This window comes from Camelus dromedarius, chromosome 23 (assembly GCF_036321535.1).
Source record: "Camelus dromedarius isolate mCamDro1 chromosome 23, mCamDro1.pat, whole genome shotgun sequence".
Classification (NCBI taxonomy): Eukaryota; Metazoa; Chordata; class Mammalia; order Artiodactyla; family Camelidae; genus Camelus; species Camelus dromedarius.
Genome location: NC_087458.1, coordinates 7,753,776 through 7,780,442, shown reverse-complemented (window position 1 = coordinate 7,780,442; position 26,667 = coordinate 7,753,776). Strand labels below are relative to the sequence as shown.

The window sequence follows — 26,667 nt, the reverse complement described above, 5'->3', positions numbered from 1 at the left end:
ACAAAGTGGGGACAAACATTTGGACAAAGTGAGACAAAGTGGGGACAAAACGTTTGGGGACAAAGTAGGACACTGTTTAAATCATGTTTACTGAAGGAAGGGTCAGGTGGAGCGGTTGGAAACTGAGGCCAAGGAAATAGAAGCCTGCTGGCTTCCTGTCTTAGGACACAAGATAAGCCTTCTACCTATTTGCGAAGCAATTCCACTGAACTTGCCTCCTTTGAGGCTAGTATGGGATAATGGGCCTAAAGTGGTCTTGGCAGTCCGGTCCTTGAGTTATTACAATGCAACATGAGGTACTCTTCAAAGCAATTTACTTATATGAACTAATTTAATCTTCATACCAAATTTATGAGTTAGGTACCATTATCATCTCCATTTGACCCATGAGGATCATGAGGTACAGGGAAGTTAAGTAATGTGCCTGAGTTCCCAGTTATTAAATGGTGGAAAAAGGATTTGAACTAAGGTAGCTTGACTACTCCAAAGGTGATACTTCTAATCACCATGACATGTTGTCTCCTTTATATATTAGTCTCTTCAGCTCTTAACCTAGAATTGAGTCTGTCCAGTAAATCAGACCCAGCCATATAGAAATCAGGGTGTGTGAAGAACTGAGTGCCCTTCTGTTCTGCAAGGTTCTTTGAGATCTAAGCCAGATTCCATCATTTCCTCAAGCTCCAGGTTCTTGGAGGTAATTAGGATGCTGGAGAAGTCTGGTGGGTCGGTTGTCCAGTAGCCATGGCACCCACACTCTTGTAGGGCAGGAGTCACCACACCCTGGAGCAAACAGGAATTAAGAATTTTTCTAAATAAATACTGCTTCTTTAATAAGATACTTTTGGGCGTTTCCTGTGCTGGGGGAAATTAGGGTCACGCCCCTTTAAATTGCCCCCCTTGGCAGTAAGTGCTCTGGGGCCCGCAGGCACTGGGGATTAGGTCACCCACGAACTATGAGCTGTCGCTTTAAATTGTTGGGCGTCTGCCGAGCCAGGCCCAGGGAGGGGAGGGGGGCCTGTCACAGGTAGGGGGAGCAAAAGAGCTCTCCAGGTAACCCTCAGAAATGAACATGTTCCTTTAAGTGGGGCTTCGGCACACACTAAGTGAGGAAGATGGAATCTTTTCAATACTTGGTGTCTACCCTGAATTTATCTACTTAGATTCCCACCTCCCAACTCTCCTGAGGCGTGGGGGTTCGGGGGGAGCTGTCGAGGTAGCGTGTGTGTACGGGAGAGTATGCTCGCAGCCCGCGGAGCCTCCCCAGAAAGACCTCCTCGAGCGCATGGTGGCAGCAGTGCTAGGCGGCCGTCGAGCGAGCTGGAAAAGGGCATCGCGGGCGCGGGCCGATCCCTTTAGAGGCCTCTGGGTCTCGCCTACCTACTTTGCCTTGCTCTGTTGCTTCCTCCCTCCCTCCTGGCTGGCGGAGGGATCTGCCGCTCCCAGCGCCGCAGCCTAGCTTGGGAGGGCGGTGGAGTGCGGGCAGACCCGGCCCGGCCCGGCCCGGCCGGCCCGAGGGAAACTAGGGGCGGGGCCACGTCCCCGGGACCGCCCCTGCTTCAGCCCCGCCCTGTCGCCCCCACGGTTTCCTCCCATTGGCCCCCCCGCCTGTCCATCACCCTCATTTCCCCCACCCCTCAAGCTAGGCTGAGCTGTGCCTACGTCGGCCTCGACTCCCGGGGGCTGGAGGAGTTACCTTTGGAGCCCGAAAGGAGGAAGGAAGCAAAATATCAACAACAGCCGAGGCGGCTCGGGCGCTCGGCTCCGGTCCCCCGCCAGCTCGCCGCCTGCCTGCCCGCCCCCGCGCCCACGACGGGGGCCCTGGCCCCCCGGCGCCGCCCAGGGCCCGCGCCGACGCCGGCCTCATTTATTATTCCCCCCGCCCGGAGCTGCGGCTTCCAGGTGCTGAAGATTCCCCGGACTAGGGGCGAGGGCTACCCTCTCCCAACCGTTACACCCCCCTACCCTCAGCGGGGCCGGTGAGTAGAGAAAAATAATGTGCCTGCCGCTTTAAGAGGCCCCCTCCCCCACCCCGTCTTGGGTTTGGGGTGGAGGGTGGTCTAGACCGTCCCCCTGAGGGGTGGGATGGGGTGGCCTCTTGGGCTGGGAGGAACTCGCTGAGCAGGCTGTGTTTTCGTGTGGCGTTGGTGGGAGATTACATGGGGGACTGTTTGGGTGAGGGAGTCGGCTGTGAGGGACAAGTGGAGTGGGCTGTAATTCCCGGGGGTGTTGGTGTCGGGGTGGGGACGGGCGGCTTGTGGTCTCGCCGGTCTATTGGTGTCCGGGGTTACGGCAGCCTCCGAGTGGTCTGGGAAGGGGCGCCATCCTCAGGGGGTCTCTGGTGACAGCCAGGAGCGACTGACATTTTAACAGCCGGCCCTCCCTCCCTCTCTCTCCTCACGCCGCCTGTTCCCTCCTCCTTGGCCCGAAATGGTGCAGAAGGGGGCCTGGGAGGGCGGCGGGAGGGTGGGGGCGGGGGGAGCCGCAGCTGTTTGGGAAGCGGGGGAGGGAGGGGGGATGTTGTTCAGATGACACCGGGGTGGTGGGTTGGGGTGTGTGAGTGTGTGTGTGTCCGGGGCCCGGGTTTGCCCGGTGCCTGTGGAGTTGGAACGCGAAGTCACCACGGAGGTGGGCACGCAGGACCCTTCCTTGGGACCTCCTAGCCCGTTTCGAGACCTGATCTGGTTTGTCAGCAACCCCAGCTGGAGAACCCCCGGCCAGAAGTTTGCAGCTGTTCAACATCTGGGCAAGACTTTTCTAGTCCCTCTCTCCACCTCTCGCAGGCTGAACTGGGCTGGGAGTTGGGGGTCTGGAGAATTGTTGGGGGGGCGTTGCGGGAGGGAGGGCCAAAGAGGCTAAGATGAATTTAGTCTCTCACTCCAGTGCCAGACCCTTTCTTGTCAGATTTGGTCTTACAGGGTCTATCTTCCCCTAGTAATTCAGGATTGTCTCTTAGCAGCCTCCTGAGGTCTCTCCTTATGAAAGGAGGGCTCTCGAGTGTAGGCAGGCTTGGAGCCACTGACTAGGTTATCCTGGGTTTATCCTTTGAGTGGGAGGCTCTTTCTGCCTCCCTTTAAGCATTGCATTGTTGCTGGGTTGGGGGAGGGGACAGTGGGTGGGTCCTGTGTCCCCCTTCCCAGTGCCCAGCCCCCCTTTAGAGGTCTCCTTGTAGGCCTGGTTTCTTTGGTTTGGGGGTGGCCCTCCCCTGCACCTACCCCCATCCCCTCAGTGGGTCTCCTAGGCAATTCGGGGGCCAACCTGGACTATGGGAAGTTTACCGTCTGGGGCGGTGACCTTGGGCTGCTCTGGCCTCTAGATAGCAGGGGAGCCCAGGCCTGCATGAGATTGGGTGTTTTGAAGTTAGGGAGCTGTCCACCTCCCACTCCCCTCCAAACCCCCAACAGAGAATTCTTAGTAGTCAAGGAGAGCATTGAAAAGGCACATGTCAGTGTTCACAGATGTCCACTCGCTTGTGGCTGCCGGGTCACACCCGCCCCAGGACCTAGCCTGGCTGTCCCAGCTCCCACGGCCTGCCTGGGAATGAATTTCCTTCCTGTGGTTTCCCAGTGTGTTAGGCAGGAGATGGGGGTGGGGTGGGATCAGTGTGAGGGTGGCTGAGGACCCGTTTATATTGGGTGATGGCGGGATCACTGGAGCTCATATGTAGCTCTTTCCCCACTTGCCCCAGTACAGGCATTTGGACCCTTGGGTCTTGGTGGTCATATTCTGTTTGTTGTAACTCCCCTGCCCACCTTCCCCCAACACAGCCCGTATGTGTTTGTGTGTGTGTGTGCGTGTGCGCGTGTGTGTGTGTGTGTGTGTGTGTGTGTGTTTGTGTAAGTGTGAATATGCATTTGTAAGGGGAGGGTCTCTGGTTTCTCTGGGAAAAGGAGGAGCTTTCACTCACAGTCCTTTAGAGATCAGAGAGGTTGAGTATTTTTTGTCTGAGGTCACACAGCAAATCTCTGTCGGAACTTTAGTCCAACCACCACTCTTTTCAGACACAGTTTCATACTAGGGAGAGATTATAGGAAGAAAAACACAATCCTTCCCTTTGGAGGCCCTGGTCTGAGGGGACAAGCAAGACCCTCTTATTTGGCGATGGGCATGGGAGGTTGGGCTAGAGCTTCTGTCTGCTGTACCCAGTGCCTGGAACAGAGTAGTGGAGGACTTGGGAGGGTGGTGGGGGCTGCCTGTTGTTCACCCAACTCTGTACCTGCTGTCCCTGGACTGGAGGAGCCTGGACTTCCCAGCTCTGCCCCTCTTAGCTTCTGGCTCTTCTCATAGGCTGGGAGATATGATAGTCTTTCTGGCTGCTGTTACATAATATCTCCAGAAGGGTTTTTTTTTTTTTTTTTTTCTTTAAATCTTTACTGGGTCTTTCCTGGGAGGGGTGATGGTGGAGAAGGTGGAGGGTAGATCTCTCAGGTTGAGGCTGGAGGACCAGTAGCTAGGAGGCTGGGGGAGGCTTCCTGGCCCCCTGAGTGGGATGGGAAAGAGGAGGCCTTGTGATTAGGCCCTCATTGATTGTGACCTAGCCCCTCCCACCCCTCTTCTCTGACCATGCTCTGGGAAGGTTCTGCTGTGGGTATCCCTGGCCCTTGTGCCCTTAGAGAGGCCATGCCCTCTGCTTATCGTTTCAGTCTCCTTCTGGCCAGCTGGGCCCCCTGCCCTCCCCAGTTGACTTTTGGTCCAGAATCTCAGTGTTGACCCTGACTGGTGTGGGTGGGCCTTGTGTTCAAAACTTTCTGTACCTCTGTGGGGGAAAGAGGAGTCAGGGACAAATGGGTGGGTCCAGCATTTTCCTATTTGTATTCAGAGCCAGGCTCTCTGCTCCTCTGACCCTCTAGTCCAGAGGGTGGTGGCCTTACTGGAGAAAGGGAGTTGGTGGGGGATGGATAATAGAAGCCTCGATCTCTGGGGAACAAGTCTCTTGGTGTTTACCTGGGTTCCATAAGTGGATATGAGGGTCAGACATGGGCCTCGAACCCATTATCAGGGGTCAGATTCTGGGTCTTGTGGCACTGTGGTGAGAGGTTCTCCACCCCTCGGGATCATGGCTGGGACTCTCCAGGCTCTCTGAGGCCAACTGGTTTGAGGCAATTATCTCCCTTTTACAGGGAAGGAGATGGTGATGGGGCCAGCATAGCCTCAGCATCACTGTAATCGCTGGTGGCTTTTATGAGCCAGTCATGGGACCGGAGTCCGGCCAACCGTCTGTCCTTCTGTCCCAGCTTGGTAACTTACTCATGGAGTATGGAGGAGGTGTTAGGTACTAGTAGTTTTGTTCTGAGAGCTGAACACCTTTCTGTGTTGTGGTTAATGTCCCCCTGTCTGTCCACAACTGCAGCAGGCAGAATGAACCTTAGACTTCAGGAAGAACTTATCAGTGCAGGTAGATGGGGGGAGAGAGAGTGAGTTTGAACTTGGCCTGGGAAAGATGAGGATCTCAAAGCACTTTCTCCTCCAGTGACTCTTGGTGGCTCTGCTGAGAGGCCTTAACTTTGGCCTAGTAGGGATGGTGCTGTTTGGCTCCTGGAGTATTTGTTTTCTCTTCTCCCCTGCTGCCTGGGCCTGAAAGTATCCTGAAGAGTTTGTCCCAGAGCTGTGGCTGGCTCGCCTTTGGGCCCCTTTCCCTTGGCAGTGGGAATACGTAGGGCTCTTGTGCAGACTGACGTGCCCAGATGCACCTGGCAGGTCCACAGCATTTAGTGGCTCACATGCATGGAGGTGTACATTGCATACACACACGGGTGTGTAGACACACAATGGTGTGTAGACACCCATGGAGCAGCTGCACTTTGTTAGGGGTGGGGGTAGTGAAAGGCAAAGATGATTAAAAGATTGGAGACTAGGGACAGGTTGAGGGGACTAGAGGCAAGAAGGCAGAGCAAGAGGGATTGAGTTGGACCTAGAGCATGGCGTGTGAGTTGGGGAGCCCTGGCTGACTTCCATCACTGCCCCTTGCAACACTACACTCCACCCTCACCACCATTTAACCCTCTCTGTGGCCCTGGCACAGCCTGCCTTTGCCTGTGACACTAACTGCATGTCCTTGGGTAAGTCAGCTTTCCAGATGTATAGGAGTTTCACCTAGCCTTGCGGTGAGCAGAGCACCTGGGTGTTTTGGTGGTTTGTCACTGGTCTCTGTTGCCCTTCCCACTCATCCTGATGAGCAAGGCCATTCTGAGGTATCAAGGTTGCATTTGAGCCTGCAAGCATTTTGGGGCCAGTCCTTGGCCTGGGTGATCCTTAAGACCTTTTGCATCTGATTTTTCCTTTTCTTGAGGCTATGGACACAACCTCCCCTTCTTGGGAGCCTAGCCATGCTTCTGGCTGGTCCTGCCTGGCATGGAGACAGGGAGTGTGTTCACTGACTCTGCACAGAACCCTGATAGCCTGGGGGTGGGGGAGACAGTTGGGCTTGCTGTCTGATGTCTCTCCCCTCTGCTGTAGGCTGGGAAAGGAGGGGCTTGTCTGGAGCTCTGGCCTATTGCTGGCCTCACCCAGGCGGGACCATATTTACTCATTTAAACTCACCCTCCCAGGAGGCTCTGGGCTCTAGGCCTGGTCACTGACCTTGGCCTGGTGCCTCTGGCTGGATGCTCTGGCCACTCCCATAGGAGTTGGAGAGACCAGGGAAGCATACAGAGAAGGAGCTTTTTTGTCCCCTGGTCAAGAGTACTATACCCTCAGGCAGTGCCCCTCTCACCCTATTTTCCAATTTACTTTGAAGACCAAAACCTAAAACTTTTGAGATCCCTGGGGATTGGAGGAAGGAAACTTCTCATTTGTCATGTCCCTGTGTGCCAGCCTCTGTGCTGGATATGGAAACATAGGAAGACTCATTTATTTCTCTCCACGCTTTTTTTTTTTTCAATAATTGGGGAGACTGAGTCAGAGATAAGTGACTTGCTCAAGCTTTCCCACTTAGGAAGTGTTAGGGCTTTTGTCTGAGGTTAAGGGAAAGATCCTGCCCTGCAAGAGGCGCAGTGGAAAAGGGAGGCTTAGGGAGACCTGAGAGGAGGAGGATGCATTGAAGGGGAGAACGAACTCAGTAGGATTCCCTGGCAGGAGGGCAGAGGATTAGGGTTTGGTGGCAAGTTGATGGGGGGCATCCTTGGTTCCCTCCAAAAGTTTTGTATTCTGATTGAGTGCCATGGGAGAAAGCCTCCAAAGCAGGGGCATGAGGGCAGGAATGAGTAACACTTAGAGAACCCTCTTGGGTACCCATTTGTACCCCCTTGGGCTGCCATATGAAATGGATGAGGAGAGAGACTAGATCTGGAAAGACTTGAGCCACAAGAGTCTTGGGCTTGTATGAAGGCAAGAGGCATGGCTAACTTGAGCCTCCCAGGCTCAGATATTAGGGAACTGCCCCGGAAATGTTACTGTTACTCCCAGGGAGGGAGACCTTGCCTGCTCGCAGTCCAGGTTGTGAGGGGAAGCGCTGTGCTCAGCAGTCAGCTCACCTCTTGTCACTTACTCCTGGTGACCTTGGGCAAGTTTCTGTCCATCTCTGGGTTGGTTTCCATCTCTGTGAAACAGAGATGCCGCCTCTGGGAAAGGAAGGAGGCTCTGTGGGAAAACGTGTAGTATGCAAACACAGAGTGAGTGCTTAGAAAGTGGCTACATCCTTTCTTCCAGACATTAGCTCCAACCTGGCCCAGGACGTACCTGCTAAGGCAGCTGCCCAGAAGGTGGGGTAGGCGCAGGCAGGGTCCCGGGTGGGGACTTGAGGTGAGGGGCACTGAGGAGGCCTTGAGAGGACTTCCAGGCCTAGGCCCAGTCTGACCCTAGATGGGCTTGGGAAGCTGAGCCTAGCCCTGCCCTCCATCCAGCTGTCTCCTTGTCTCAGAACCTACCCCTTCCACATTTCACCCCCGAGTCTTACCAGAGCCCTCTGGCTGCATGCTTACTTACTCCTCATGATTTTCCTGCCCCTAAGACTGCCAGCAAATCCTTAGGATTGAGAGTTGGAGAACAAGGAATGAGAGCTCATCCTCAAACCTCAAGGGAAAACATACGGTGGGTGTGGGTGGGGAGAGGAGGGGTTGGTCTCTTTTTGTAGTCTTCCCACTGCAGTTAGGTCAAGTAACATGGAGGCAAGGGGATGGAGCAAATGACCTCGAACCTTTAAAGAGGGTATATATTAATTGGGGGGGCGGGTAGACCAGGAGGAAGGGCTGAGCTTGAAAGGGGTGCTTCAGGCCTTCCCAGTCACATCTCTCCTTGACCTCTGAGCCCCTTTCCTCCATCCCCCACAGCTGCCTGCTTCTCTGCTGACTCCCTACGCATACCCGTGGCAGGCCCATGGGGCCCGGGCTGACTGGGTGGGGACAGGTGTCCTGGCCCAGCTGTTCCCTCTTGTCTCCCCCACCTGTCAGCCCAGAGGGTGGGGAGCTGACAGTGAGCAGAGAGGAGGAACCCCTTGGCCTCCTCACCTGCTCCCTGGGGTGGGGCCCTGGTTGTAAAGTGTAGCAGAGGGATTGAGAATAGACAACAGGCAGGATTTCCCACTCAGAGGAAGGTTGATAGCTCCTGATCATAGGAATGGCAGAGAAAGCTGGGTAGACAGGGACCCTGATCCTACCTGGCAGAAATCAGAGGGGTCTTTGCACAGTATCTTCATGAAAGGGCAAGAAACTAAGTATTGGTGAAGGGCATGAAAAATCTGGGGGCAAGTATTTGCATAGATGTGTGTGGGTACTCCCCACCAACTGCACTGCCTGCTAGTGTGGTGGGGCGGGGCAGGGGGGGCCCATCTGGCTGGGCATCTTAGCCTCACCTGGCACCTTTCCTGAAAGCAGCAAGCTAATCCTGTAAGAGCTGCCTGGCTGGCTGCCTCCGCAGGGCCACGCAGCCGCACTGCCTGCCCTCCCTTGCCAGGGGCTTAGAGGACTGTCCTTCGAGTCAGAAGGAGACCTAGCCATCACCCTGTGCGGCCCCTTTAAATCCTTGGTGGCTTCCCGAGGTCATGATGTCTCTAGGAGGATTTGCTTTCCCTGATTGGATTGGCCTCTTTGGGATGGGGATGGGATGAGGGGCTGTCTGTAATTGTAGGTGGACACTTCTGATCCTCCACCTTCCCTTCCTGTCGGAATTGGTGCTGTCCAGTCTGAGGGTTCAGGCCTCAGGCCCCCTCCCCTCTCTCCTTGCCCTCACATCCCAGCAGTCAGGACCTAGACATCCTTCATTTGCTTCAGCCAGAGCAGCCCTGCTCTGTGGTTGGAAAAATAGGATCTTGCTGCTTTAAACAAGGGTCAAATTAAAAAAAAAAAAAAGGGTCAAACCAATGCCCTGGAAGAGAGTGCCCTTCTGAGACTGTCTGCTGCCTGCTTTTCTCTACTTTTTTCTCTTCAGTTTGCTCTTCTTTTGGCCAGGGGCCCATATTCCATAATTACTTCAAGCCCTCATTTCCATGGGCAGTCCCTCTCCTGATCTAACCATCAGCCTGCCTGCTGCAGTGGCAGGCAGCCCAGACCCAGCACTGGTGGCATTATGCTCATCCCAACGGCTCTCAAACTGACCCGCCCCCAAGGCCCCAGCTGCCACTTTCACTTCTGTCTCCTGAGACCCCAGAGGGAAGTTGGGTGGGGAGGTGGAAGGTGACACACTAACCGTCCCAACCGCCCTACCTCTCCTCAGCTGAGGCTTTGGATGGCCAGGGGCCCCTGTCCACCCCTCTCATCTAGATGACTGGAATGGGCTTAGGTTGCAGGGGAAGGGTTGGCTACAGTGGGAGGGATGGTGGTTAGATAGCAGGAAAGACTTCCCAGGATAGGAGACCACTGCTTTGGCTTCATTATTTCAGAAGGTGTGGCTGGAAGTGTAGATATTACAATGAACAAAGAGAGGTCAGTTTGACCTCTTCAAGGTAGGCAGGGGATTGGTTGTCTTCTAGCTCGCATTGGTTGGACTATAATTCTGGAGCCGCCATGCCTTCCCTAATGTTACCAGTTGCCCATACTTGGTCGGGTAACTTCTAACAAAGCAAACTTGAGCCCCAGAGACTACTTTGAGTCCAAAGACTTAGCCCTGGGAAGTCCTCTTTGAAGTCTTACATCTATCTTGCCTGCTGTACGAGGCCATTTTCTCTGGCTTTGCACTCTTGGGGATGGATTTTAGAAACAGGGGTAGAGGTAAAGGACAATCCACCTCCATCCTCCTGTTGCCCCCGCCTTGGCACTACAGATAGGAATAGGGTTTTTCTCCTGGAGAACCCCCAGGCAGTTTTGGAGCCATCACACTACCGCATGAATCGTATGAAATTACTCTAGCTGGAGTTCTTACTTGTTCCTCATAATTACACCTTCTCCCCTCAAATCCCGGCCTGGACAGGGGACCTGGACAAGAATGGAGGACTCAGTTGGATTGAAAGCTCTATATAATACCAGTGGATCAATTCAGGAATGTTTTCTGGGCGAGAAAGATGGGACTGGAGACCTGAAGTGCCAGTAACTCCACTTGGGGTCCCGAAGTGCCTAGAGATGCTGGGTAGGGGTGGCCTAAGTACTGGAATGAGAAGTAGAACTTGATGGAATAAGGTCAGAGACACTATGCAAATCCCCATGCAAATGAGCAGAAGTGAGTCATTACTGATCGGCCTGCTGGGTGGAGAATGAAGGAAGGCTCAGGCTCAGATTGCAAAGCTGGCCCCACTAATGACCATGACAGTGACCTTGGGCCAGTCACTACTCTAACCAGAAGCAGGACCCCAAACCCTGGGTCTGATAGGCATTCCAAGTGTGTGAGGGGATTGGGATAGCAGAACCTCTGCTGCCAGGGCCTGTGTGCCCTGCCTGGCACCCACCCTGGCTGACCATTAACCTCTGTCAACCTGTGGCTATCTGTTATGCGGGTTATCGCTCAGAAAGCACCTCCATCTTCATCAGGCCTGTTCCTCCTCTCTTCTGTCCTCCACATTGCCCTCCCCTCCTAAGCTACAGGACAGTGGACCTAACCAGGCCATTTCTTCTGTTACCTCTCCATGGAATCAGTCAATCCTGACCTCTCTTCCTTTTGCATCTATACGAAGAGCATAGGAACAGAATGTCTAGACTGGAAGACACTTCGGTACCTACTCCACTCCACCTACCCACTGCACTGGCCCGTAGGGTGAACCCTGGAGAGGGCAGTGACTTATTCAAGATCACACAGTGAGTTAGGGCCAGAGCAGGGACTAGAACCCAGGCATCCAGAATTACGACCCATAGTCCTCATATTTCCCTGAGCTGTTCATTTCCCTACCTCATCTACCCCTTTCTACTAAATCTCAATCTCCTGTTACCCCAGATTCTTCCTGAGGTCAGGCTGAGTGGCTTTAGGAACTTGTGGGGATTGGGGTAGTTCCTAGGAGCCAGCCTGGAGGCCACCAGACGGCCGAAGCTGGGGTGGGAAGTGCTGGAGGTTGGGGGGTGGGGGGCTGCTGTCTGCAGGGAGCCACACAGCCTCACAGCTGCTACAGGAAGGATGAGAGCTAGACTACAGGAAGGACAAGCTGGGGTGGGGAAGCAGTGGAGGTGGCTCAGGAGACAGACCCTCACTGGAGTGGCATCTCCTGGGCAGAGAACAGGATGACCCCATCCCAGGAGGTTTGCCAAGGAGAGGAGGGTGGGAAGCCTAGGGTGGGGCGCGGGAGAGTTGCCCAGCGGAAGCTGAGGGAGGGCTCCCAGCCCTGCTCCCCACACTAGGTGCCCCTCTTGGCAAATCTATTCTTGTCCCTTAAGCTGAAGCTGTGGTGTTTGCCTCCGCTTGTGTTCCTAGGGCGACTAGGACCTGAGACCACCCCTGCCCCAGGTCCAGCTTTCTTGGACTGATCCTTCCCCCCTCCCCCAGGCCTGACAGCCCACCCCCAGGTCCCTTGTCGGTGAGTTAAAATTAGCTCAGTGCCCAGGCTAAAAATAGCCCCTGCCCAACCCTGAGGCTGCTGGGCTGGAGGAGGGGAGTCCCTGAGGGAGGGGAAGATGGTGGGAACCAGGGGTTTGGGTAGCTAGCCTGCCAAGTGGAACTTTGACGGGAGGAAGAGGAGGATGGGGATGTGGACCTGCCTGCACCTTTGAGAGCAGACTGAGAACTCCAGGGTGAATGAAAAGAGGATGCCATGTGGGAGAGGGAAGCAGGGAGGGGGCAGACAGAGTAGAGACCAGAGAGGAACCAGAGAGCAGCGGGCGGAGAACGGTTGGGGGTGTGAGAACTGGGCTGTGGGAGAGGGGCAGTGTGAGACCCTGGCACTGCCTTTGCTCAGACTTTGGCGGGGGGTGTAGTGCCCCCCACTTTGGAGCTAGTACAGTGTTTGTGAAAGAAGGGCTCCCCATGTACACCCCAGGGATAGCAGACCCCTTGAGTCTCTTGCCTGGGTCCCATCTCTTGGTGGTCACTGAGTTCACCTTCCCCCCATCTTCCAGAGCTCCTCAGTGTGTCTCTGCTTAAAGGGCCTGCAGTTCAGAGAGAGTGACTAGGAAGGTTGTGAGCCCTGGGGTGGGGGTATGTAGATGGAGATAGTACTCAGGGGATTGAAACAGCCCCTGAGCCTTGTGCTCACTTCTGCCTACTTGCAGGGCCTGCCTGCCCGCAGCCTGGACTTAGCCAAAGCCTCAAGAGCCAAGATGCTCCATCCTGGGCTGGGTCTGGGCCCAGTCCAGGTTCCTGAGGGCCCCCTTGCCTCTCCCTGCCCTTGCCCTAGGTGGGACCTGCCCTGCCCTTGTCTGACTCTTGGCGGGACTGCAAGTTTTCAGAGGGCAGGGATGGAGTCCTGTCGAGTTATGCCCACGCGCCTGGCCTAGCATCAGGATCCTGCAAGCGGTTGTTGAACCGGCCTCTTGTCCTCTACCTGCTTCTCTCTGAATCTTTGTCTCTCTCTGGTCTCCTGCCTCTCCCGTCTCCTCTGGCCCTCTGTTTGTCTGCCTTTGCCCCACGCTGCTTTCCTCTCAGCCTTTCTACCTATTTTTCTGTCTCCTTTCTTGTGTCTGTGTGTCTGTCCTCCTCTGCCACCCTCCTCTGTGTCTGCCTCACCCACGCCTGCTCCCTCGTTAGTGAGCAAGCTGCTTGAGGCCGCCTGACTGTGGGGGTGACAGGTGGATTGGATTGTCACCCCCTCCCCCAGCGCCTGCTGCTTATTTCATGCCCTGCAGCCCAGCCACAGGGAAGGGGCGGGAGAAGGTATGACAGCTGTCTCCAGCGCCTCCTGCCTTCCCCTCCAGTCACAGCCTGCAGCCCTGAGCAGCCTGGAAGGAAGGGATGAAGGGCCTGCTTAATGAGAGTTGCCTTTCTCACTGTATGTGAGAACAGGGTTTGAAGCCCATTGCTCTGTGACGAGGGCTGCTCACTCAGCCTCTCTGGGCAGCTGCTCCGTTTTGACTTACACTGGTGTGGCAGCTCTGAAAGCAGATGCTCTGCGGTTCCTCTGAGCCTCTGGGCCACTGGGACAGAGGATGGATATGGTTGGAAGGGTGTAGGGGAGAAGGGGAGGTAGGTACTCCCCTGACAACAGCAGGAGAGAGGAGATTGAGGCCAGCCATTGGCAGACACTTCTCTTGAAGCTCCCCCAGGAAGGGCAGCTCTGTTGCAACTGCAGCTCCAGGAGGCCTCTCTGACCGCTCCCCCCACTCCTCCCACTGGCCCCAGGCCACCCTCACACAGGAACTGAGATAGCATCATTCTGAAACCCGAGAATGGTTTGAATATTGCTCAGGTACCCAGAGGTGTTACACTGGGGGAGGCAGGAGCCTGTTACTTCTGCTTTGCCCCCTCCAAACCAAGACCCCCTTTAGGATACATTTTATATATTATTCGCACTTCATTTACATGTAAATACAACCCATATGTTCCTATTGGGTTCATAACCCAGCTGGGAAAAATGGCTGTCCATGGGGTCCTTCTGGATCCCCTACTGCTTCTGGTCCCCTCACTCAGCCTCTCATCGTCAAGAGTGTTGTCAGATGAGCCTCCTGCCCTGTGTCCTCTCTGCTCTACATTTGCAGAGACTTCTCTTCAACCACCCTTCTCCACAGACAGTGGGTCTGCGCCTGCCTCCCTGGGGCTCAGCCCAGCTGCCATCTTCCCTCCCTCTTTGCTCCTTCTGTCTCTGTTGAGGGAGGCCCTAACTCTGCCTTCCTCCACTCCCCACCCCTGAGGAGGTCCACCCTGCCCAATCCTGTCCTGCCAGCACTATTTTGAGTGGGTGAATCAGAATCAGAAACAGCCAGAGCCTTTGAGGGGGTACTTTCAGTGACACAGATGCTGCCAGCCCAAGGAGTCATAGCTGTGGCCTGAGGTCAGGATTTAGTGGGCCCTGAGGCCATCAGAGCAGGAAGGCCATCCTGGATAACCCCTTGTCTCCATGGTAGCCCTAAGTCCTTCCAAGCCTTTGGGCTCCAGGAGAAGCAGCCAAAACCCAGGTCATCTGGGAGGGCTTCCTAGAGGAGGAGCAAGCTGGAAAAAAAGAGGAATGGGGCCAAGCCAGGCGAGAAAGAAAAGGCTCACATCTGGAGAACAGATGCCCAGGCTTCTGGCTCCTGGCAGTTGGCTAGGTAATTAGGCAGAGGGCTAATTAAGGAGGTCCAGGTGTTCATTAAAATCTCCCTAATTGGGTAGGAAGGAAGCTTGGACAGGATAGGCCTTCATACCTTGGATGGGGTCAGTTTAGGGTTCATTGTGCCCACCCAGGCCCCAGCCACCCCTTCTTCCAAAGTAAGGGATGAGTTCGTGTTCTTGTCTCCTGGGCTTTCCAAGACACTGCAACAATGTAGAATGGCTAGCAGAAGGGGAAAGGGATTAGTACAGACTGAGCCTGCCTTGTAGGAGGGCTCCTGGATAGATAGGAGGAAGGACTGCCCAGGGTAGGGGCATCTCATCCTCTGGCAGTGTTGGCCCAGAGGTAGGAGTGACAATGGGGAAGGGGCTGTGGGAACATGGAATTATAAAAATTGCTTTGGGCTACCTTGGCAGAGACTGGGGATAGATGAGGCCTGGTCTTTTTAACCCTGACTTTCCTCTGTCAGAGGATGCTCAGTGGGTCTCTGTGACTTCCCTGTCTTCTCAGCCCTGATCCCTCTCGCATCCCAGCTCCCCCAGCATGAGGCGGGGGTGGGGGGGGCGGTGTAGGAGATCAGCCAGGGAGCTGGTTGCCAGGCGACTGTTGCCTAAGCAACTCCATCCTCTCCATCTCCATGTGCTCAGGGCTGCTCCTTAGAAGACTTTAGAGTCTCACCCTCTGTACCAGCCAACCCGAGGGTGGGGAGGATTGAGGACTGGAGCGGCAGGGGTGGTTGGAGGGTAGGTGGCGTCCAAACAGACAAGCTGCAGGCACAGCTGGGAGAGGAAGAATTCTCTCTCCACAGAGGATGGCATGAGAGGAGCTGGTCTTACAGCAGGACTGATGGAAGTTAGACCACAGGAAGGACTTCTCACAGGGTCACAGCGATGGAACAATTCTTTCTTCCTTTCAACAGACATTTCCTGAGCCCCTCCTTACAGGGGATAGAGCAGTGAAGAAGACACATGTGGTTCTGCCTTCATGGAACTTCAGTCTCATAGGGGAGCCAGGCATTAAATAGAGGCACAGACTTGTAATTACTTACAATCTTGATAAGTGCTAGAAAGAAGAGTACCCTGGGAGTCAGTATTTGGGAGAACCAGAAGAATGAAGTTAGATTGTAAGAATGACTTTTCTGAGGATTATGAGAGCAAAGAGAGGGATCTCTCCCACCCTGAAGGAAGAGATACCATTGGCCATAAGCTGGTGGAGTTTACATCTCAGCAAAGATTTGCTGATGAACAAAAAGTGGTGAGAAGAAGATAGTAAAATGGGAGAGGGATGGAAGATAGACCCTGTAAGTCAGAGGAGGACAATAGTGACTGCATTTACCAATTTAGATGGGGGTTTTCAAGACCAGGCCAGAGAATCCCATTTAAAAAGTTTTCTTCTTAGCCCTCCCTCGCCCTCAATGTGCCTTCTCCACCTTCCCTGCCAAGCCCATACCACTGCAGCTCTGGAAAATACAGCCTTTGGATTGCACTGGGAGGCAAGGGAGCTGGAATCCTTGGGCTAGAGCCTTTGCAGTGGGTGTTTGGCAGAGATTGGGGTCACAGGCAAGGGATGGGGTGGCTGGAGCTGGTTCTGGGCCAGGTGTCAGCTCAGCCAACTTGGGGTTGGCTCTACTGGTGTTGGTGATTCCTAGGGCATGTGTGAGGGTGGACAGTAGGAGGCCATTGAACACCTCGAGGGTAAGGAAGAGGGTTTTGGGATTCCTCTCTGGGGAGAGAGAAAGAAGGGTAGAAGGTCCTTCTAGGAGTGGGGAAGGAGTGACATTGTTTTCTGAAGATACTTGGGTGGAGCAGAGGCTCTCTTTCCAGCTAGGCCAGGGAACGTCTGAGGGAAAGTCCTGGTATGGAGAGGGTAGGGAGGGATGTTCCTGACTCCTTTCAAGCCCACGAGCCCCTGCCTCCCCTCTCTCCTTCCCTCTGTGGCCAGGATGCGAAAGCTAACTTTTGGCACCTACTGTGGAACCTTGGTGGCTGCAGTTGAGCGGATGTTTTAAGGCTTCAGGGAAGCTGAGCAGCCACACTGGGAACAGGGGCTGGGCAGGCGGTTTGCAGTTGGAGGTGCCTCTGTCCCCGGGTTAGGTGGTGGGAGGTGAGACCCCACCCCTGTGGACTCTGCAGTGGGAGGTCTCTGGCAGGAGATACATGGAAAGGGAACTGTGAAAGGGAGGGCTGGGAGTCTGTGGCCCAGGCTTCTCACAGGACCCTGTCAGAGTGGCTCTAGAAAGCATGGGCCCCACGCTCACTGCCCCCTCCACCATCTCCCACCATTCCTTCTCTGGACTCACAGAGCCAGAAGGGCACTGGGGGTCATCTCATACTTCCGTCCTGGGCCCTTCAGTCCTTGGGGGCTCACCCAGCCTGTTTAGGCACTGCCCACACCTTCCTTGGCTGAGGCTGGGCTGCCATCTGTCCCACAAAACTTCATGTTGTGCAGTGCAGGGATGCCATTTTCCTTCCTGGCTCTAGAATTGGAGCTCTTCAGCCAGTGGGCCATGACTGGTTTATTGGTGTACTGATACAGGGACCCCTCCACCTGGTGCCTGCATTCCCTTGCTGGCCAGCGGCCTCTTTCCTGTATGTCAGTGGTTCTGTATTTTCTCTGCATGCTTCAGGTTGAATACGGTTGGGAAGCACTGGTCTTAGACTGAGCCTTGGGTTCTAGGCATAGCCCATTCCTCTAGAGCTACAGTTTGGCAGGAGTTGGCAAACTGTGACCCATAGGCCAGATCTGGCCATGCCCGTTCTTGTTAACGTAGTTTCATTGAGGGCACAGCCACACTGATCTTTTAAACATGTCGTCTACAGGTACTTTCATGCCGCGGTGGCAGAGATGAGCAGTTACAACAGAGAGCTTGTAGCCTCCAAGGCCTGAAATACTTACTGTTCGGCCTTTTACAGAGAAAACTTGCCGACCTCTGGTCTAGAGGGGTAGTTTGTTTGTTTGTTTGTCTGTTTGTTTGTTTAGAGCAGCAGAATACTTTCTTCAAACCAGAATTTTAGGCAAGGCCCACTGAGTAAAACGGATTGGTGTGGAGGAGCCCTGGTTAAGGGGAGAAAGGGGTTCTGCAGCCCAGACCCTCCCTTGGGACTCCAGGCTCCTGGGTTCCACGAGTCAGGTATCAGGTATAAGGAACTCCGCTCTGATATGTTCCTTAGCCAGGGGTGCAAGCACACTCCCATTCTGGTGCTAGGTACCCTGTTCCTGTGCTAGCTGTTCACAGCCTGAGCAGGTGTTCGCTCAGCACACTCTGTACACCAGGCTCTGTACAGGAACCACCATCCTAGGCCAGTGGGGCAGCTGGCAGGCTCAGGTGTTCTACTCCAGGTAGGCTCTGGGGAGAAGAGAGAGGGTCAGGTATTCCCTAAGACCCAGACCCTTAGAAGCCAGGGAGCTCCCTGTATATTCCCTGTCTGACCTAGACCCTGAGGACAACAGTGATGGTGTGGAAAGAGCCTGGACCAGAGTCCTGGGCCCTGAGTGAATTCCAGCTTGTGCCTGGAGGTGGCATGCCATCACCTCGGGTCATCACCATTTCCTCATTTTGATCATGGGACTTACATGCTGCCAGCCTCTCATAGGGGTGCTATTAGCCTGGCCCATGTGCCTAAGGAGCAGGGCTGAGGGTTGCCAGGGCTCACCCGTTCTCTTGTGACCCTCCCCTACCAGGAGGCTGTGTAGAAGGTGTCCTGCAGACCATGAACTGAATGCTGGTCCGAAGTCGTTCATGATCAAAGTGTAAGGCATCCGGAGACCCGCCACCCAGCGATCCCCTCCCCGGCACTGAGGATCCCCGGAGAAGATGGGGAGGAAAAAGATTCAGATCCAGCGAATCACCGATGAGCGGAACCGACAGGTGAGGGTCTCTTGGAGCCTCACAGAGTGCATGAGGGCAGGAGCACTCCTTCCAGCTACTCCAAGAAGGCTTCCTGGAAGAAGTCTCTGGAGTCTGTTATGGAAGGGCAAGGGCTGAGTTGGGAGAAGAGAAACCCCCGTCTCCCTGCAGCTCTTAGAACCCTGTGTCCTAGAACTCCCAGGCAGACCTGTGTCCCCATCATGTGCAATATGCAAGCCCCTGGCCACGCCCAGGCAGTTCCCTTTCCCAAGATGAATCCTTCCCCTAAGGGAAGAGCTGGGAAGCCCTTCTATTCTCCTTCCCTGACCTGTTTATAGCCCCCAGCTCAGAGGTGTGAAGTTCTGTCCATCTAAATCCTCTGCCTTCAGTGAGTTGGCTCTGGGCAATGTCTTAGCCATGTGTTGGCAGAAAGATGCTGGCCTGTTCCTTCCCTAGATCAGGGGCTCCTGAGAACAGGGCTGTGTCACCTTGAGGAAGGGGCTATGTTCAGCTGCCTGTAGGCTGGGGCTCCTGGGGAGGCCTTGACTGAGCCAGACCTGGCCGCCCACTTGCCCACCTACAGGTGACATTCACCAAGAGGAAGTTTGGGCTGATGAAGAAGGCATACGAGCTCAGCGTGCTCTGTGACTGCGAGATAGCGCTCATCATCTTCAACCACTCCAACAAGCTGTTCCAGTATGCCAGCACGGACATGGACAAGGTGCTGCTCAAGTACACGGAGTACAATGAGCCGCATGAGAGCCGCACCAACGCCGACATCATCGAGGTGGGCCCACGCACACGGACCCCACCCCTGCCTGCAGCTGCACATCACGTGCCTATGCAGCCTGCATTTCAGGGCTACCCGTGCACACACATGTGTACACCTGCCCCTCGAAGCCCCTCACCTGTGCACACACACACATAAACCCACATCCTCACACAAATCCTGGGCTCAAGAAGGAAGGAGGGGCAGTGAGGTAGATGTCAGGGCTGCCCACCCATTTCTGAGACCCTTTCTTCATGGCTGTCAGGTGTAACATAACACCTTTGCCCTATCTTCTCTCAAATTCTCTCTCTTTCCTTCCTTCTCCATCTTTTGGTATGGTTCTGCATCTGACTCTTCCTTTCTCTATCTCCCTCTTCGTTTCCATCCCCCCTGCTCTTTCTCTGTCCCTTTGTGGGTCCCTGTGGCTCTATTTTCTGTTTCAAAGAGAGCCAACATTGTGAACTGTTAAAGGACATGGGCCTTGGAACCCAGCTGTGGCCTTTACTGGCCATGTGGCCTTGGGCAGCCTTGGTGCCCACCTCCACGAAATGGGGCCAGTGCCTGCTTTGAAGGGTGAATTGAATGAACCAGCCCAGTTCCTGCTTCTTAAACTAGGGGTATGGGACCTGTGCCGATGAAGAGGTTGCCTGGTAAGCCACAGGCCTGCCTTCCTGGAGCGAGACTTAAACCTACCAGATGTAGAGGAAATTCCTTTATTTTTATATTAAAGAAAACAGATTTACTATTGACTAGAAAAGAAATGTATTCATTTTAAAGACGAATAAAGCATCTGTGAAGATGTTTTGAGCACGGAGAGGGCAGCTTTGGGGTCTCCCTCAGGCCCGCTAGGTGTTCATACCCTACTTTGTGTGGATGCATGTGAGAAGCTCTGACCTCTGGGCAAGGACAGCCTACAAGGTTGTACATAGTAGGAACTCAGTAAGTGCAAAGAAATGCTTTGCCGTTCTCTCTTGCTCTTCTCCCTCTTTCCATTTCTGTTCTTCTCCCCTTCTTCTAAGCAGAGCCCAGGGATTGAGCTGGGCAAAGTCAGCCCTGACTGCCATCCCCTGGGGAATGCTCTGTGCCTTCTGGCTGGGGCTTACCTAAGGGTGGTCAGGCAGGGGCTGGCTTAGGGCACCAGTCCCTCAGCCCATCCCCCAGAAATCCCTCTCCCCACCTGTCACCTTGGAAGCATGCGTCTCTGTGCCAGTGCATTCCCTGGGTTTTGCCCAGCTTCCACGTGACCCTGGTATTCTGATGCCTCCCCCACCAGCCACAGTCACACTGTGCCCCAGGAGGGGAGGGTGACACTGAGGGAGAGGGCAGGGGAGATGCTGGGAACCCTGAGGAAGGAGGTTGGGGAAAGTAGGGGAGCCTTAGGAGAGGGCTGGAAGGAACATCAGGGAGGTGGGTGGGGGAGGACCCTCACCCCTGCTGATGGAAGTGGTGCGGTTACAGACCCTGAGGAAGAAGGGCTTCAACGGCTGCGACAGCCCGGAGCCCGACGGGGAGGACTCGCTGGAACAGAGCCCCCTGCTGGAGGACAAGTACCGGCGCGCCAGCGAGGAGCTGGACGGGCTCTTCCGGCGCTACGGGGTGAGCCCCACTCACTCTCTCTCTGTTGGCCCCCCCTTCCGGCCCCTTCCCCCCAGGCGCTGCACAAGAAGCACAGGGAATGTGAGAGCCCTGAGGTGGACGAGGTGTTTGCCCTGACCCCCCAGACGGAAGAGAAATATAAAAAGATAGACGAGGAGTTTGATAAAATGATGCAGAGTTATAGACTGGCCGTGAGTAGTCGCATGGAGGAGAGCCTCCCTGTGGTGCATGGTGTGGCTTCGCGCCCTGCCCCGGCCCTCGGCTGCCTCTGATGGGTGTTCCGCTCAAGCCATGCTGGGGCTATTGGTGACCACTGAGGAACCTCTGACCTTGGTCATGATAAACCCGAGACACTTGCTGAGACTCATCTTGGATGGAGCATAAGCCGGGAAAGGCCTGGAGTGTTCCCCTCACCAGCAAGAAGTGTGTAGATGATGTGAGCTCCTTAGACAACAGGAAAGTAGAGAATGTGCTCTTGTCCAGGTCTTTTTGGGGGAGAGTCCCCTTGGGCCTGCTCTGGCACCCCCAGCCGAGGAGACTTGCTAGCATTGATGAGGGGAGGCAGAGACTGCTGCAGGTGAAGGCAGTGAGGCGGGGTGAGCACCTTCTGCAGCAGGCCAGACGGGTGAGAAACAAGCCAGGTGACGCCCTGACCCATGCGCACGCCTTTAACAGCTGTGTGTGTGAGTTTGGGTCTGTACCCAGGGCCTCTAACTTGCTCCCTGTGTGTCCTGCCTGGCTGAGGACTAACCCACCTCCGCTAGGGGGGTTCCAGGTGTCCCTGGGTCTGTCTTCAGTGAGCAGAGCCTTCTGGGCCAGAGCTGGATCCCAAAGCACTCCCACCAATGTACTTCCTTGGTGGGAGTGATAGGCATGACCCCATGAGGGCCCAGGGCAGAAAGCCCGAGCTGCTGGCCCTAGGATGCCCAGACCAGAGACTAGAGGAACCCTGGCCTGTGCTCCCAGGTGAGTGGGTCCAGGGTAAGGGGTCACCCTGGCCTGACCTTGCCTCTCCATTTTCTGTCTAGTCAGCTGTCCCGGCCCCCAACTTTGCCATGCCTGTCACGGTGCCCGTGTCCAATCAGAGCTCACTGCAGTTCAGCAATCCCAGCGGCTCCCTGGTCACCCCTTCCCTGGTGACGTCATCCCTCACGGACCCACGGCTCCTGTCCCCCCAGCAGCCAGCACTACAGAGGAACAGTGTGTCTCCCGGCCTGCCCCAGCGGCCAGCCAGTGCAGGTAAGTGGGCTGGTGACTGTTTCCCTTCAGCCACCACAGCATTCTCCCAATTATGTGGCTTCTGAGGGAAGGGGCTATGACTCCCCTGCCTGTTCAGTCCCCAGGACTCACTCTGGAAGGGGGTGTTCTGTCAGCTCATGGTTCTCTTTTTCCTCCAGGGGCCATGCTGGGGGGAGACCTCAACAGTGCTAATGGAGCCTGCCCCAGCCCTGTTGGTGAGTGCAGCTACCCTTCTGCCTGGAGGTGGGCCAGGGTCTGCCTTCTCGGTGGCCTCGGGTCCAGGGACCAAGAGGGACCTAGACTAGAGGGGAGGAAGATCCTAGGGCCTGAGTTGGCTATACAGTCTGAAGATTTCTTTAAGCCCCTTGATTTTTTTTGTCTGTAGCAGTGATTGATGTAGATGATCAGCAAAGATGTAGGCTCAGGGAATTCTGGGCAAATTATGAGAATTGACCGACATTTCTAGTTGGAGAAGAAGATCCAGATTTTTCCAGCTGAGTGGGGGTGTGTGGTTAAGATCTGGAGGATCCAAATATCTGGCGTTGCTGACAGACAAGAGGCACAGACTCACACACACAGACGTTCTCACCCTTATGGAAATAACCCAGACATTAAATATGTACTGGTGAGCACCCGTCTATGAGCCACAGGAGAAAGGCTGCTTCCCCATGTTCCCCCACCCCCAGCAGAGCTGACAGTCCCTCTTTCCCTGCGCCGTTGTCCGGCTGGTGACTCTGACTTCGAATGTCACCATTGACGTCACCCTGACATTCTTGCCATTCCCAGAGTGATCTGGGAATTGGGATGGAGGCAGCCACACACTTCCAGGGCAGCAGTGTGCTCTCAGGGGACAGAGCAAGGTGATACTACTGACTGTGGTCACCCCTACATCTCTGGGCTTTAGAATTCCCCAGCTTGGCCTGGGCACCTTGCACTACGTCCTTGGCAGTAGTTGCATATGGGGGCAGGAAGGTGGGGGAATGGGTGAATACTCCTCCCTCTAAGGAAAGGGCCAGAGAAATGCCTAAGACCTTAAGGAAATAGTGATATTTATAGGCCCTCAAGCCCAGCATGGAGAATGTGGTTGTGTGGCCCTGGGTAAGTCATCACACCTCTGCCAGCCAGGCCTTGTTTCCTCTTCTGTGAATAGGGCTAACAATATATGTCCTGTCCGTCTTGCAGGGTTAGTGTGAGGATTAAATAAGGCCGTACGCATGTGAAGGCCCTGTGTTGGTTATGGAGTGTGGAACAGATGTGAAAGATGATTATCCTGCTTGTTACTACCAGTCTAATTATGGTAGTGGCTTTGTCATCAGTCCCCCCGTGCCAGTAACACCACTACCACGAGTAAGTGGTTCATCTTCCCCAGAACTACAGGCATCTTGTCATGTGCTCATCCAAATCACAGCATCCCCAGCTCAAGGTGAAGGTGATCTGAGTGGTGGATTTGCGGTGTGACCAGGATCCTCACTGAGACTCAGCTTCTAGGCTGCCACCCTTTACCAGGCTGGGTCACTGGGGGCCCAGTCAGGGGCAGGTGCTGGACTTCTTATTGTTGGACACCAGCTCCTGCCACCCAGCCCCATCACATATGGCTTAGAGGCAGGGAGATGAACCTGCTGATTGGGGAGTAAGGGATATTCTCCCTTACTTCCAAGACACGGTGGTTTTAGGGGAAAATTAGAGACCTCAGCACTTCCTCAAAGCCTAAGCATGATTTTGAGAAGTTCTGTGTGACAGGAGTACTGGTATGGGGCAGTTACTAGGGCTCATTGGTGGTCTGTTTTCCCTTTTCCCTTCATCTCTTTACCTCTTCAGGGAATGGCTATGTCAGTGCTCGGGCTTCCCCTGGCCTCCTCCCTGTGGCCAATGGCAACAGCCTAAACAAGGTCATCCCTGCCAAGTCTCCGCCCCCGCCCACCCACAGCGCCCAGCTTGGAGCCCCCAGCCGCAAGCCTGACCTGAGGGTCATCACTTCCCAGGGAGGAAAGGGGTTAATGCATCACTTGGTGAGTGGGTGTCTGGACTGAGGGGCCGGGGCTAGGGAATGGGGAAGTGAGGAGGGAGGAAAGAGCTAGCCTCTAACAGGAGAGATGGAAGTAAACCAGCAATTAAGACTTCCCAAGAGAGACCATGGAATCACGGCTTTTCATGAGCTCTTCTCTCCCAAAGGGCCTTACAAGAGGTTGGAACACCGAAGTACCAGCCTCAAGGGCAGTGAAAGGAACAGGAGGTGGGAGAGAAGGTTCTGTGATGATGATAGGATGATAGGAGGGATTTGCCATTACAGCAGAGGGGTGAGGCGTAGACATGTGAGGGTTTTCTAACTGGTGGGCATTGGGATATAGCATCTTCTGGAAATGAGTAAGGACAGTGAAGAGCTCTGTCCTAGGCTGGAGAGCCATTCTACTCTGATACAGGGATAGATGGGATGGCTGTGGGGGCAGGGGTGTGAAGGGAGAGTGGAGGCCAGAGACTGAACCATCCCCTTGGTTTTATTTCTGCTCCCAGACTGAGGACCATTTAGATCTGGTAAGTGAGGCTATGAGATGTTTGCTGTGGCTTTGAATCCTGGGTCAGCCCCTTGCTCTGCAGTCCCCCAGCATGGAGAGTGTGTGTGCCTTTGTCCTTTCGCCTGTGTGTGTCGTTTGTTTATTTGTTGGTCTGCCAGGAGCTGTGTTCAGTGCCAAGTGGGATACAGAGGTGAACGGGGCAGGGGGTGAGGGTTTGGACATGCATGTGTGTGTACCTGGGTGTCCATAGATGGCTTTGTGTGATGTTGAGTTCATGCAGACAGACCTTTATCTGTGTATGTGTGTGTACAAGGGGAGTGGGCCTGCCCCAGGCCTCCGAGGTCCCATCTTGATGTGTCCCAGGATGCCTGGATTAGGCCTTGGGACCAGGGGTTGCACTGCACTTGCCCTCTGTCTCTACTCAGGCACACCCCGGACAGGGACCTCCTTAGGTGGGGTACCAGCCAGACAGGAAACTCAGTTTTCCAGGGGAAGCTGAGGCCCAAGGCAAGGCCAGAATTGTCCTTGGTCAGGGGCTTCCCCACCTCCCTCTGACTCCTTCTGCTCCCTCCTGCACACAGCACATCTCACAGGCACCAGAGACATCTACAGCCGCTCTTTCTCACACATGCACACACTTATATACTCACCCTCAGCCAGGAGTGGGGCGGGGGCTCCTCCCTCCCCAACTCCCTGATGGGAGGCCAGAGAGGCTGGAAAAGGCAAGCAGGCTTTGGCGGCCAACACGGCGGCAGTTTCGGCCCCAGCGTGGAGTTGGAATAAACAAGTGACTCAGCAGCAGATGGAGCTGACAGCCCCACACACGTGTGTGCATACACGCAGGCACACGCCACGCCAGGCCCCGCATTCCCCTCACAGATGCCAGCACGCTTCTACCAGGGCATGTGCTGCAGTGTGACGGTTGGGGGGTGGCCTCTAGAGGGACCAGCCAGGAGAAGAATGGAGATGGGCTCATCGTTGATTTGGGGCCACAGGGCCAGCATATGTACTTTCCTCTCTGCATGTGTGTAGGTGTGAGTGAATCTTTGTGTGCATGTTCTCTCTGTGGATCTCAGTGTGTCTGAGTGCATCAGTGTGTTTGTGTATCTACGGCGGCCTCCATGCTGAGGCATCCCATCTGGGCCTTGGGTTTCAGGGACCCCAGCTTGTCCTTGGAATGGGAGGCCGGGGTAAAGCAGCCCATCCATCTTCTACCTCTTGACAGACTGTTTTCTCCTGTAGAATAATGCCCAACGCCTTGGGGTCTCCCAGTCTACCCACTCGCTCACCACCCCAGTGGTTTCGGTGGCAACACCAAGTTTACTCAGCCAGGGCCTCCCCTTCTCTTCCATGCCCACCGCCTACAACACAGGTAAGTTCTCATGTGACGTGGTTGCGTGCAGTTGGCCTTGGGTCAGGGGAGGGACCAGAGAGGGAACATGAGATATTCCCTGGGGGATGCCCCAATCTGAGGAAGGCCATTAATTTGGGGGAGCTCTCTTCTAGTTAAAGTTGCCATTTATTTAGCAAATACTAACATAGAATTCCTGCTTAAATTTGAATTTCAGACAAAATGAGTAATTGTTTTTTAGTATGTCTCAAAGATACACTTATGCTAAAAAAGTTATGCATTGTTTTGTCTGAAATTCAAACTTAAGTGGGTATGGGTATCCCTTATTTTTCATATGGGACCTAATGGAGAAGAAGGCCCTGTTCCTGGGGAGCTTCCTGTTTGAGGTGGATGGAGCAGCTGGATGGTTCAGGACAACCAGGGTTGGGGAGTGGGGAGGGGAGCATGCTCAGGTCAGCAGGGCTTCCTAGAGGAGAGGTATGAGGGCTGAGAGAGAAGGATAAGCTGAGGAGGCCCAAGAGGAGGCATGGTTGGGAAGAGTTATCCAGTTTCCTGGGAAGCCAAGTAGGGGCTCCAAGGCGGGGTGGAGGAGGGAGTCTGATGAAGGTGGGGGAGGAGGATCTGAAGGTGAAGACTCACTTGGAGACATGGGAGAGGTCTCTGGGTAGAAGAATTGAGAAAGGACACCCAGTGCTTGGGTTGTCCTGGGTCCGCAGGGCTGTCCTGACCTCTGTCACCCACTCACACCCTCCCAGGAACAGCCTGTGACACTCTCAGCCATCCTTGCCTGCATTCTAAGCTACAGTGTCAGGAAGGACTTCC

At 54.8% G+C, this 26,667-nt stretch overlaps 1 protein-coding gene and 1 long non-coding RNA gene across 7 annotated transcripts in view; one reads left to right on the top strand and one right to left on the bottom strand.

Moving 5' to 3' along the window:
• Nucleotides 1-312: 312 nt before the first annotated feature.
• LOC116148113 (uncharacterized) lies at nucleotides 313-1,606 on the bottom strand. The gene is made up of 2 exons (XR_004131610.2): nucleotides 1,378-1,606; nucleotides 313-780 (listed from the first exon to the last, which is right to left on the bottom strand). It is a non-coding gene; the product is annotated as an uncharacterized LOC116148113 (long non-coding RNA).
• Nucleotides 1,607-1,657: 51 nt separating this feature from the next.
• The window catches only part of MEF2D (myocyte enhancer factor 2D), a 32,945-nt gene continuing 7,935 nt past the window's right edge, over nucleotides 1,658-26,667 (top strand). Inside the window, exons 1-9 of one of the 6 annotated variants that reach the window (XM_031436084.2) lie at nucleotides 1,658-1,976; nucleotides 18,212-18,398; nucleotides 18,961-19,164; nucleotides 20,799-20,933; nucleotides 21,771-21,981; nucleotides 22,140-22,196; nucleotides 23,800-23,990; nucleotides 24,493-24,513; nucleotides 25,737-25,866. In XM_031436084.2, coding sequence (XP_031291944.1) covers nucleotides 18,345-18,398; nucleotides 18,961-19,164; nucleotides 20,799-20,933; nucleotides 21,771-21,981; nucleotides 22,140-22,196; nucleotides 23,800-23,990; nucleotides 24,493-24,513; nucleotides 25,737-25,866 — 1,003 coding nt within the window. In that variant the 5' untranslated portion in view covers nucleotides 1,658-1,976; nucleotides 18,212-18,344. Of the gene's footprint in view, nucleotides 1,977-2,082; nucleotides 2,173-2,569; nucleotides 2,744-18,211; nucleotides 18,399-18,960; nucleotides 19,165-20,604; nucleotides 20,743-20,798; nucleotides 20,934-21,770; nucleotides 21,982-22,139; nucleotides 22,197-23,799; nucleotides 23,991-24,492; nucleotides 24,514-25,736; nucleotides 25,867-26,667 lie in introns of those variants that run through there. The other 5 variants (XM_010999455.3, XM_064477853.1, XM_064477852.1 and 2 more) reach the window with 5 other exon arrangements.